The following is a 13,207-nucleotide window of genomic DNA, read 5'->3' on the forward strand; positions in this document are numbered from 1 at the left end:
CAGTGGCTACTGGCCTGCCAGTATTGTAATCTAGCCTTGTCTTATCCCGGAAAACGTGGAGTGCTTTTATTTGCATATTTATACAAGTGTATGCGTGTTCCTTTGCTACCTCTTATTGTTTTCCAGGGTGTTGTGCAGAACCCTGTGTATCTGTCTGCTCTGTTCACTATATTTAGTGAATTTCGGTGCTTTTGGCGATTTCGTTTTGTTTACCTCTCGACCAGGAACATCCGGTGTCCTCTAAAGGCGCCAATCGTACTCCACAAATTCATCAGATTAGGCTTATTTTAAATTAATTACTTTAGGCCACATGTAGCTACCTACCAGTTTCGAAAGAATTCGCAAAATGTGCCACGAAATTCATTCCAAAGGTGCGGCACTGTCTGTCGAATACTGAGCAGTAGACCACGTAGCGACAGCTTTTCCATTCCGGACGTGTCTGCATGCTTGAGCTGCAGATAATTGTTTCGAACGAACTATGCACCTGCTGCCTACGTAACTTCCAAGGTAGTGAGGGCCATTCCATCTTTGCCGCTGCCCTCCTCCTCATATCCTCCTCCTACATGGAGCGCCGCTAGCGCCACCTGTGTAGCATTTTCAAACCTCTCAGGAAGCGTTCAAAAATAACTACCTTTTTCGTTGGTGCCGGACTACATTACTTATCAATAAACCTTCTGAATCCGTATTCTGTGCAGCATGTTCTTTATTGACGCGTGTGTCGGCGTAAACCACGCTACGTGAAATAATAATTAAAAAAGTTTTGCCACCTGTCGGTGGTGGTGCTGATCAGCGCGGGCACGTGGAAAAACCACGTGACCAGACTAAGCTAATCACTTACGGACAATGGCGGGAGCGGACGAGGACAAAGAGGATGCCGTCTTGATTACAGAACAGCGCTGTCTTGAAATGTGTCTATCTAGGGAGCCCAATTTGGTCAAGGGCAGTTGCCCTTTAATATATTTATTAGAGGTCACAGTATGCAAAACACCGGACGAAAGCGAGCGAAGACAATGCACTAATTGCTTAATACTTATTTTAAATAATTATTAACTAAAGTGTGGAATATCTTAAGACTAACTTAGTCTTAATTAGTCTTAAATATCTTAAGACTAACTTAATTAGACCGAAGCTGGACAATTCGTTATTGTATCGCTGTTGCGACGTATGACGGTAATATCAGCTCAGATATATACTCTAATATGTTACCGTACTTCCAATATACACGGAGGAAGCAATTTGAAGCGTAGTCGTAAGACAAGTAAAACGAAGGTTATCAAGGGAATAAGGGCACCCAAGCATGCGCAATGGCCAGCGGTTGTTTCTTATAACCCCGCGCAGCTGCGCTTAAATCGCGCAACGCGGGGTCAGCCGTGCTGGCATTGCGTGGCGAGTGTCCCCGTTGCAACGGCGACCGTGCTTTCCGGTGGCCAGGCCGAGAGTTGATGACCTTGAGTGCGGCGACCTGAGTGAGGCACACTGCGCTGTTCGGAGAAAGGGGCAGCGACTCCGGCTTTTAGCGCTACCAGCCTAGTAAATTAGGGTGCGCCGCAGGCACGAACCACACTTACACTGGCTGAAGAATAATGTTTATGGACCTGCTGGTCACGCGCTTGTTCATATATAGTCTTTATTACGCGCGCTCGCTTATCGTGGGCGAGCGCCTAGTAATGGCCACTGCATCTAAGTCCCCTCCTAGGTGGGACGGACACTTAGGCAGTTCAAACGCTGTCGAGGCGGGTGCCCAGCGGACGCGCCGATACGTACGGGAAGCGCCGGAGGCTGCGCTGTTGCCGGTTGCAGGGACACAGGCAGAGGTCCGGGAAAGTTACACCGCAGCGATGGCGGGAAACGGATGGCAGCCATGGGGGGCGGGGGGGGGGCGACACTTTCTTTTGTCCAGCCATTCATGTCAACCATGATGTGTCGTGGGCTGCGCCGGATGACTTCGCAAGGGCCCGAAAATGGCATCTTGAGCAGTTTGCGGTTGCATCGGACGGACGCGGGCGTAAACGTTGATAATTCGACACTCACAAAACCGCTCGTCGAGCAGCTGGACGCATGGGGCCGAGTATTAAGCGCCGCATGGCGTTGCCAAGCTTCGCGACAAAATCAGGAGGATTCTGGCTGTAGCTTGGAGTAACGATAAAGAACTCTTGCAGGAGGCCAGAAGCGCATTCACAGACGAAGTCGGCTGACCTGCAACCGTTGTCTGCTCTCAGGTAGGCTGGGATGCCGAGCAACGCAAAAGGCAGTGCGTGATGCCATGCGGTGTCAGGATTGGGGGCTCAATCCCATCACTCGAGACCCGTTGCCAAGATTGGAGTCCGGCATGAATTCGAAGGTAGCTGGCCCATGCCGTCGTCCAACTTATCCACGCTGAAGACGTTGATGAAGGCAAGAACTGCTTCTCATCGAGAACGAGGAATATGGGTTTATTTACAGTATTTAAATCAGTCTAACATGGCTGCTTGAGAAAATGAGTTTCAGTCCAACATGACTGCACGAGAGAAGTGTATCATTCTAACATGACTGCTCAAGAGAAGTGTATCAGTCTAACATGACTGCTCAAGAGAAGTGTCGAGCATTCGCACCACAGCAGTTTTTATACACTCGGTCCGCCCGCGATACAAGGTGACGCGAACGTTCGATTACTCATTGTCAACTTGCCGCCGCCCTGCAGAACAGTTTACGCACACATAGGCACACACATTCCGATGTCCGGCGCCGGCGTCGGAGGGGTGCCATTCCGGGAAGCATCGGAGGCATAGTGGGTAGCTCGTTGTCCTGCGTTCCGGAAGGCGTGTGAGAAGCAACAAAAAACGGCTTTCCCGCGGCATCTTGCTCGCGCGTAGCAGATCAGGTCCGCGCTGGAGAGCTCCGACACCATAGTTCGCCCACCGAACTCGTTTCGTCACAACGGCGATGGGGCTGGAGGAATGGCGGCGGTTTTCAGCACAAAGCCCGCTTCATCGAACGCATTCTAGGTGCAGCGACGCAGAGCGGGGGATGCGTGTCTTGTTCCCCGGTCCTAACTGGGTGGCAATCTGGCAGTGCAGCTCGCCATTCTTAACAGCGGACGGATCGCATGCTTTCGGCACCGCTTCCGAGTTGGGCGATGCATGCGCCCTACCAGTCCATTGCTGGCTGGGTAGCATAGGCGGCCATCCAAATCCGTGCAGTTCCAAGTAGTTGCGTCAGGCTAGAGAACAACGCGCACTCAAATTGCAGACCGCTGTCCGTAGTAATGAGTGAGGACATGCACGTGCCATGGTATGAGCCGTGATATCCGGTAGGGGAATAACCGCAGGCCAAAACTACCTACGCACGTCAAGGAGTGGCACCACGGCACGGCGGCACGGCACCGACGATGTCTAAATTGTAGCAAGGCAAAAGGCTTAGTCGTTATCGAAATATCGATAGTACAAAAACTACCGACAGTACTATATCGCTGACGCACAATTGATATCGACAGTACTGTCAAGCGCACTGTGGTCTTATCGGTAATGTAAATCTACGCAATGTACCCAATGCAAACCCTGCCACATAAAGTTGGCGCTGCTTTCCTGTTTCCAAATGCATGAACTGAGTGTTACGTGTGGTCAATTAACGCAAAACTTCAAGTAATATAATTAGTGAAGACTTGAAAACTATGGACTGCACTGTCGAAAGCTTACTACCCATAGTACTGCTACCGATATCTTTTTTTATACTATCTATAGTTTCGTAGCGAAATATTCATTCATGTCGCAATACTATATACTACTATCAATAGCCTTTTTTACACTATCGGATGTTTATAAAAATACTATTGATAATCAAGGATAGTTAGTTTGAGACAGTTTTGCATCAAGTGGTTGTGTTCAAAGCACGCACTCGGCATGGAGAAGGCACCGATGGGGCGAACCGTGCGGTACTGAACTTTACGTCGCTGGCACCCAATGCAGATCAATTGGTGAACATCGCGGTCCATGGTCCCCCACATGCAGCGGTCCACGATGAGGCACCGCATGACTCGCATGCCGGTCGAACCAGAAAATGCCGCTCGTCGAACATTGCGCATCCAAACTGAGCGGCCACGAAAGTGCCGGGCGATCCAGTCAACATGCCACACACAATGGAGTCCGAACTGAACGGCAGCATCACTTCGCCAAATGAGAAGTACGATGCTATGGTGCGGTGGTGCAAGCCCAAGACAATGTGCGCGTCTTGGGCCGTGGCGAGAGTTGCGAGGACGACACTGTCACTGTGGGTTGCCAGGAGTGACATGACAGCGGGTCGGGAACGTGCATCAGCGAACAGATTTTGCTGGAGCCGCAGATATGGCGGAGACCTTTTTTCGTGATTGACCGAGCGTCATGCGCTTGCCTGAGTTGCGAGAGAGTAATCTGGGGAATTTTGCATCTCCGAATCAAGCTTTCCCTAGGTAACACAGTGCCACGGGGGAGGAAGTGCATCACTGAACTTGTCCCTAGCTGAGCTACACTGTGTTGGATATCTGCAGTAATATTCTGATAAGAACGACATCTGGCGCCCCTCGCTGACTGTGCGTGCGCGTCCGTCTGATTTCAGTGATCGGAGAGCAAACGTGCGAGGCTTGTTGTCACTGAGGTTGCAGAAACCGGCTGCATCGTGGAAATGGTTTGAAGCAACGAACTGCGGCAAAAATAATTCACAGTCACGCATGCCCAAACACGCAGACCCTTCGTGTAGCGCAAAGAAGTAACGCCATTAATTTGTCAGAGTAAAATACGTCAGAAGAATTGTAAAGTACGAATTCCATACAACCTACAGACAAGATAGCATCGGATCGCGATTTCAATATACGAGAAAACATAATTCAGTTGCGCGGAAACTCAAACACAAACGCCTTATCAAGCGTTTCCAAAATTCACAGATTGGCCATGGCTTCCGAGATTTGCGCGCGCGTAAAATGAATCTGCCGTTGTACTTCCCTTCTCTCAGGGTATTATTCCGACTGACGCTGAGCGCCACTCCCGATTGAAGGCACTGTCACTTCAGCCGCGGGGAAAGACGGACTGGTCCATCGTGCCGCATATATTCAAGCTTCCTCTTACGCCACCCTACTACGCCACAGGCGGGTTTCCCTACGTACAATTGCTAGAGGGAACAGTGGCGCTAGTGTCTACGGAAGCTTTAAGCTGGGCAGTTCAGCCAGCACGGGAATAATGGGTAGTACATAGATTTGCCAAAACCTCGTACTTCTGGACTTGAATGGCTTTGTGACTTCGCAAGCTTGTCATGTTAAGGAAGTGCTGCATTATAAATAAACAGAAAAACGATACTAAAATTGTTCAACAGCAGGGTTTGAACACAAGACATTTAGGAGAGAAAGTCCGATATTGAGACCATTACACTGTGGACGCATGGGCAAGCGGGATTAGCAGCGACAATGCGTGCTTCCAGTCTTCTTACCTTGGGCATCAAAAGAAAGTATAAATTGCTTTGCAATTTCTTGCAATTTAGTAGCAGATACAACATAATAAAGCAGGTCAGAAGAACGTCAAAAGCCCCAAGCATGAAGACCGGACAAATCCAGTGTCCTAAACATCATTCCCATGGCGGCAGAACGATCGCAGTGCCAGAATTCCTTCGAGTAATTATTCTAGGAAACTCTAAGTCCCAACGACCCGCATTTCACTGTTCTGCGTGCATAATCTGGTAAACGGAACGGATTATTTGATGCCAGTTGTTCCCGTTTACGTAGTCGTCTTGAAATGTACAAATACGGAACGAGTCTTTTACGATTATTGCCTTCACCTTTCGAGTACAAACATTTGCCCTAATGTTCGTAACTATTAATTTAATGAACGCAATGTGTTTATTAGTGAGCTGATTACTTCTTTTCACTTTTTAGTAAACTATGTCCGCCTGGGCACATTATTCTTCTCAAGTGATGCAATTCCCGTAACTTCTGTGGGCTTTTCTTTATAACATTGTCCACCTTTTCACTACTGTGAATAGGGGTGCAAGCGAAGCTCCGGATCCGCGGCTCTTCCTTAACGCCTCGGCTTCGCGCTTTCTCACGGCGAGGCCGGCACGTCGACGACGAGCACTTTCTCGAGCGAGTTCCCGGTGGCGTTCATCAAACGCCGCCTGTGCTTCGGCCGAACGCACGCCGCGTGGTCCGCTCCCGCTGCCGTTCCTTCAGCGCAGCCTGCTCGTCGGCAGAACGAACCAATCGCGTACGTCCCATCCGACTGCCGGGCCTGAATTAGCGGGAAACGGCGGGCGCGAGGCGAGCGAACATGCAATCACACCCTTTCCCTCCTCCGAACGCAGGGGACGCCTGTGACTGGGTCGCGCCTTGCGCTGCGCCTACTTCTTCATGTGCATAAATATGGTTTTAAGGAGTGTGAATGGTGAAGCGGGTGTGGTTGAATTGGTTAGCGTGGTATTCTCGCAACAAAGAGGTCGGTGCTTCGAATCCGCAGCCCGACAAGCAGTTTTCATTCTCGCGCAGCTTGAGCTTTTTTTTTTTCTTACGGTGTCAGGATTGGCGGCTCAATCCCATCGCTCATGATCCGTTGTCAAGATTGGAGTCGAGCATGAATTAGAAGGTAGCTGGCCCATGCCATCGTCCAACTTATCCACGCTGAGGACGTTGATGAAGGGAAGGACTTCTCATCGAGAACGAGGAATATGGGTTTATTTACAGTATTTATGTCAGTCTAACATGACTGTTTGAGAAAGTACATCAGTCTAACATGACTGCATGAGAGAGAGTGTCCTGAGCAGCCGCACAAACGCGGTTTTTGAACACCCGGTCCTCTCCCGACACAAGGTGATGCGAACGTTCGTGTTCATCGCAAACTAGCTACCTCTCCGCGGCACGGTTTACACACACACACGCATACACACAGGTGCGAAGGTCCGGAGCAGACGTCAGAGGGGCCCCCTAGAACACGCAGCCGTTCCGGGTAGCTCGTTGTCTTGCGTCTAGGTCGGTGCATGGGACTGAGCACAAAACGGCGTTCCCGCGTCAACTCACGCACCTGTAGCAGATCAGGTCCACGTTGGGGAGTTTGGTAAGAATAGTTGGCCCGCCGAACTCATTCCGTCACAACGGCGATGTGGCTAGAGGTTGGTGGCGGTTTCAGCCCAAAGCCTGCTTCCTCGAACGCATCCTAGCTGCAGCGACGGGAAGTGGAGGATGCGCGCATTGTTCCCCGACACAAAGTCGATTTAGTCACACTGTGGCTAGAGGTTGGCGGCGATGCTCCCGAAATGTTGCTTCCATAGTCGTAACTGGGTGGGAAACTTGCACTGCAGCTGGCCGTTCTTAACAACAGCAACACCAACGCCGACTCGCGCGAGTCAATGCAAGTGAAAATTTGTCGGATGTAAAAATGAACTGCAGTAGAGCGCTGAAATGCGCTAGCACGCTGAAATGGGCAGGTTGGTGAGGAAATTAAAAGAAACAGCACGAAAATACAGGAAGGAGACGAGAGCAGCCCATTTTGTCTCTTCTTTTCACCGTCCAGGTTTTTTTAGAGGTATTGGGTTTCGATGCAAAAATCTTACAAAAAAACACTTGATTTCGATATCGATCGAGTGTAAAAGCAAAACTTGTAAGGTGCGCCACGTTAGTCAAGTCATATATGTGTCTGGCTTAGGGAGGCACGAGAGTCAGATCTTCGGAGCCTCTTTGACTCACCATGTGTGACCAACCTGTGATCAGCTGTAGGTAGTGACTGCGGCATGTCATGCTGTTTTAAATCCTGATGGTGTGGACAACAGTCGCTGTCTGTGAAACTCCTTGGCGCAAGCAAAGATCGTTCTTAATTTCTTCCTTTCTTCGACTAAGCTACAAGGTGCCCAGTGCCAAAGAAATACAAAGAAACGATAATTTTTGCGACATCGTCCTATTAGGTGGTATGGAATTGCTTCGGCTGTGCGCTTCTGCCATCTCAGCTACAAGCGCTCTCGGTATCACTCACGTGGGACAGTCGTAGTTGTGGTCGTTGTAGGAGTTGTAGACGGCGGATGCCGAGGTTGAGGGCGACGCTTTGGCGAGGAGGTTGTCGCGGAACCAGCGACCTGAATCGGTAGGGGCAGCGGAGGAGGACTGCCTCCACCTCCACCTCCCCCTCCGCTTCTGCCTTCGCCGACGTCAGGAGCCGCGTCATCGTCATCGCCTGCATATCGCGCCACTCCTTGAACCCGTGAAGTTCCGCGTTCAAGCGCAGGCCATCTACCTTCTCAGAAATACAAAAATTTGGGATAGTTGCTACGCCCTCAATAACGGGGCCACTAAAGAGAAATAATGAATAAGGTTGCTTTGAAGAAGTATGCTTGAAGAACTTTATTTTAGTTCATTTCGAATTAAAGGAGGGGAGCGGAAGGCGTGTTTGACTATTAGGAAAGAGAATGTAGGTTAAAATTTGAATTCCGTGGTTTGGCGCAGAAACGCCGTAGATCTTATATCAGTATGACGTCGCGAATTTTAAAGTACTTTTTTGCGTATTTGGGACCGCTCTTGTTCTTGTTCTCGTTCTTGAAACTTCCTAGGCTCAGTTCTTAACTCTTCCGTAAAAGAAAGTACTGTGTCCCTGCCCCCACTCCCCACCCCCTTTCGTCACTGGGCGGGACCAGGCGCTGCCAATCAAAATTTTCGACGTCACAGCTTGCTGGGGCAGAAATAGAGTTTCCCAGAATAGTTACTTAAAGTAGCGCTGCATTCGTATAGCCACCATGGGAATTATGGGTGGCACATGGGTTTGCGTGACCTTTGTGCTTGTGGATTAAGACGCTCTTGAGGCTCTGCTCGTTTCACATTCAAGTGTAGGGGGCCCTGCGAGCACGCACAATCGCTACTAATTTCAGCGCGGTTCAGGCTCTCGAGCTGGCCCAAATCGAAATGTGCCAAGCGTCTCAACCCTCCGTCAAGCCCTTGAGGAATCCGTAAGGGCATTCTACGCCACGTGTTGTCGGATGCTTGCGCGGCGTGATGGTTTGAATATCGGGCGTGTGTGCTGGAAGTCGCACGTTCGAATCCCATCGTCGAGGAAATTTTCATAATGTTCGTCTAATTACTTTCTACACGGTACTTCATTGAAAGCGACCAGTTTGCAAAGGCGTTTAAAGCCGAAAGGACGAAGTTCAGGCAAGTCCGTGCGCTACCCAGCATTCCTGTTCTTTTGCCTAGTACGAAACCTTGTGGGTGAGCGAATATCAAGCGAGTGGCGTCAGTCGCCTTTTGTGCGTGCGTATTTTCTGGCCTGTTTTTTTGTATTCTGTAACGTATTATTATTCACACCGCTCAAATACTTCTTGTTTACTGTTCCTTTAATTTCGTACCACTTAGGTTACAGCGAAAAAGTCCTTGCAAATATTTTTTGCTTACCTAAATGAAACAACGTCCCAAAAACATTCGCAAATATATCGAATGGAGTTCCACACAATCGAAGTTCGATTTACTTTTTACGTAGACACGACAATAAATGTGTGCAACTGTCTTCCAGTGAAACAGCAACTAATGTCGGGGACAGCATTCCACGGGCCTGTACCTATTTTCATGGAAACTGGGTCACGCACTTCTACCTGGTACCACAAGTACGATCGTATTATATACACTTAAACACGGTTCTAGGTAGAGGGGTGAGTAGCTTTGACCACATAAAAGTCACAGGTATGTGAAACACTGCTTCACATAAAAGCGTCCATTTCGAACACACCCCCGCGTACTTATTGTGGCGTGCATTTCAGAAGTAAAACAACAGAAAATTCTCAGATATGAAACACCTTTTCCTGTAATTTGGAATGTTAGGAGGAACGCCACTCCATTTAAAGTGACTGAGAACTGGACAGAATGTGTTGTGAGCCGTTGACGGAAGTTCAGTCACTATCATGTACAGTGGTAGAAATGAGCGTGGTGTTCGAGATTTAGGGAGGAATTCATATTATGAAATTCGCAAGGAAGCTCTGAAAAAACCAGCAACTGATGCGAACTGGCGTTGGCGCCTTGGTATAACTTCGTGTGCACTATCTGTGAGATTACTGTACTTGCCGTCGGCCGTTATTAAGTGCCGCATATATACTTGTTGCTTAAAATTGCAGTTGTTGCATAATTGGGCTTATTGCACTTTATTCCATGCGTATTACGATGCGAAAAAAAAGCTCGCGCTAATGAGCGATGCTTGTGTCTCTCGATGCATGGCGGTGCACATGATTGCTGTTGTACGCGCATGAAATTCCGAGCTCGCATACAAGAGAAATCGTTTGTTCCAGCTTGCTAAGATATTCGAGAGGCTACGGGGCTTCGGAAATGAAAAAAGCCCACGCGTGAGTACGACAACATGCTCTGAACTGCGTATCATGCGTAAGAGCGTCGCTTCACTTCAGAGAACTTAACTTCGCTTGGCTAAAAAGAAAAAAAAACACTCCGACTGATTAATGACTAAGGCTGTCGGAGACGAAACTATGGGAACAGGCGTAGTTCTCATTATAGAAGTAATGTAACGCTTCGAAAAACATGATTCGCAGAAACATCGCCTTGATAAACAGAACAATACTTTCTCCCAGCTGTGACTGCGCTTGTCGTCTGCAGCCCGCCAAGGGCGGCGTATAATTGCTATTGCGCTTGTTCCACCACGCTTGCAGTGAACGACTACATCCTGACTGCAGATCGAAAAATGTCTGATAAGCAACGTTCCAAGGCGTTTTCCACTCTGCCACTGCATGATTCGATACTCATACCAGTAAGCTTTCTACTGCACTTACAAATAATGAGTGCCATAAAAAATTGCTTGTCAGTCCATTCGAATAAGGAGAAATATTTTCAAAACGTTTTCGTTTGAGGTTGGAACGTTAAGTGGAAGGACACCAATACTGTATTGGTTCATTAGAGGTGCGATGGCGCTACAGAGAGTAAACGATGACACAAAAATGTGTAATGAAGACAAGCTTGGCACGTCTATTTCTTCACCGTGTCGACCTTCATCCGTTTTCGTTTGCTCAAGGCCTTCACATGCTACTAGCCGATACATAATTGCACATCTATTCATGTTAAATAGGCAGTGGGAGGCATGGCTTGCGGATGAGGGAAAGGAGAACCAAGTGGCTCTTCTGGATCAAGCCCAGCGAGCCGCACGCGCCAGTGAAGATTTGGACTAGGGGCCCAACCACGCTTGCCTACTTTTCTTTCTGGAACATTAAGTTTCCTTCCTTCCTTCCTTCCTTCCTTCCTTCCTTCCTTCCTTCCTTCCTTCCTTCCTTCCTTCCTTCCTTCCTTCCTTCCTTGCTTCCTTCCATCCTTCCTTCCTTCCGTGGCGCCATCGCGCCAGAAACGAGCCTCTTCAAGTCAACTATCAGCTAACTGAGGGTGCGGTAGGAGCTCACCGCCAATACTTCCGGCCAGGATGAAGAAGGTGATTCCTGCCCCGGCGAGACACAGCAAGAATATGGCAACAGCTACCTTTGTTGTAGTGTCACTGCACAGCAAAAAAATAAGCGTGTTTCTTTTGAATGCTTCATTGGCTTTTGAATGGCAACACCCCGAAATTCCTTCAACTTCCCCCTTTTTGTATGATTCGTAATTCTTTTTTTAATGAACGACCCATTTTTGTTTTAAGTTATGTCACTTACGTAAGCTTGCTTCACCAATCACTTGGTGTTAAAAAAAGAAAGGACCGAGCAATCGCAACAAAAGATGCATATGAATCTGATATCTTCAATATAAACATTTCATTTCTCGTTCGAGTTGCAAAGTAGCAATGTTGGTGCTTACATTGCGTAAATTATTCCTCCTTTTGGCCATATTATCCACTGCAATCGCTCAATTTAATAATGGCATAAGGCGGTGACGGCCGCATTCCTAGGAGAGCGGAATGTAAATTCGCGCGCATACCAGAGCTTCGCATACAAGGAAATTAATACGCCGTATTCCGCTGCGTAGTCTCTAGCCACCCATAACTCCGCTCCTGGCGCGTTAACGATCTTTCTCCATCAATCTATCATTCTACAACGCTTTTATTCTGAAGGTTGTGGACGTGAAAACCACTTCCCTAATATTTTCCTCACATGATTTTTCCTTGTTGCCCCCGAATATACGCGCATCAACGCATTCTCCGCGAGGTGAAGCAGCTGCTTCAAGCGATAAAACTTACGTGGAATCTGGTGCTGCAAAGGAAGCCAGAACGCGCGCAGCCGCAAGGTGGCCCAGTTATTGCTTGAGATCCATTTCGGTTGCGGGGTACAGGAGATGCATGGTCGAAAGACAAGCGCTGAATTGGCAATTTCATTTTGGTAATCAGAAATGACCCAAAATACAGGACTCTGTGCGCATTCACTCAATCTAAAGTATCTTCTAGCAACTCTTTCTCGCACTCCAAAAGGACTTATTGCAGGGATGGACGAAGGATTATCATAGCTTTTCCTAATGTGAAATGCATCCTTCTAGTTGGCGTTCCTTCTTACTTTTGTGCCTTTTTATTACGCATGCGTGCACTTAAGGAAAGGTTTGCTAGATGTAAGAAGGAAATAAGCTGATGGGGAGCCTTTCGCCGCGCACCCAGCTTTCGAATTCCCTGTCCTCAAACCCAACACGTGACCATGCTCTTGGTGAACTCGTCCTGGACTGCTTGGTTCTCGCTAAGTTTAGACCCGTGCGCACTCGTCCACGCTGTTTGCAAGCGGTTCTGGTCACATTTTCTCCCGGTGGGTTTGCATAAGTCCAGGCATTTATTGCAACGCACACATTTATTGTCTTTCTGCAGCTTTCGAGCCACACGGGTAACCGCAGGTGCTTTTTTTCTGTTTGTTTTTTCGCAGGGACCTGCCAAATACAAGCGCATTCCAGCGGCGACCCACTGCAGTTAAGGGACGCAAGCGGCTCGCGTATTCACGTAGATCGCACGCTATGCCCAACGATGACCGATTAAGATGCGGACGTCCGAAGCCAAGTAAGGCAATCCGCCGGACCTCCTACGCATAGTTCCAATTCGTGACAGAGATTTACCGCTGGGCATCCACTGTACCAGCATCACGGGTGCTCTATCCAAATTTACCTTAAAGTTAGATCTATCCTGCAAGGCACGTCTCTGGGATATGCAACCGGACTTTGTCTTCGGCCTACCCACGAATCAGCAGGCTCCGAGAAACTGGGGGAGAATTGTGTGCTCCGCGATACGTTTAAATTAACAACCAGACCTTTTATGGTCTCCAGCTCCTACACGCACCGTAATTTCCA

The 13,207-nt window shown here is 48.6% G+C and overlaps 1 protein-coding gene across 2 annotated transcripts in view; it reads right to left on the reverse strand.

The window, feature by feature from the left end:
- The window catches only part of LOC135904732 (uncharacterized), an 80,643-nt gene that overhangs the window by 44,093 nt on the left and 23,343 nt on the right, over positions 1-13,207 (reverse strand). For both annotated transcript variants that reach the window (XM_065435669.2, XM_065435670.2), the window contains exons 5-6: positions 12,126-12,242; positions 7,959-8,156 (exon numbers count right to left, since the gene is read on the reverse strand). In XM_065435669.2, coding sequence (XP_065291741.2) covers positions 7,959-8,156; positions 12,126-12,242 — 315 coding nt within the window. The remainder of the gene's footprint in view (positions 1-7,958; positions 8,157-12,125; positions 12,243-13,207) is intronic.

Source organism: Dermacentor albipictus, chromosome 7, assembly GCF_038994185.2.
Source record: "Dermacentor albipictus isolate Rhodes 1998 colony chromosome 7, USDA_Dalb.pri_finalv2, whole genome shotgun sequence".
In the NCBI taxonomy this organism is placed as follows: domain Eukaryota; kingdom Metazoa; phylum Arthropoda; class Arachnida; order Ixodida; family Ixodidae; genus Dermacentor; species Dermacentor albipictus.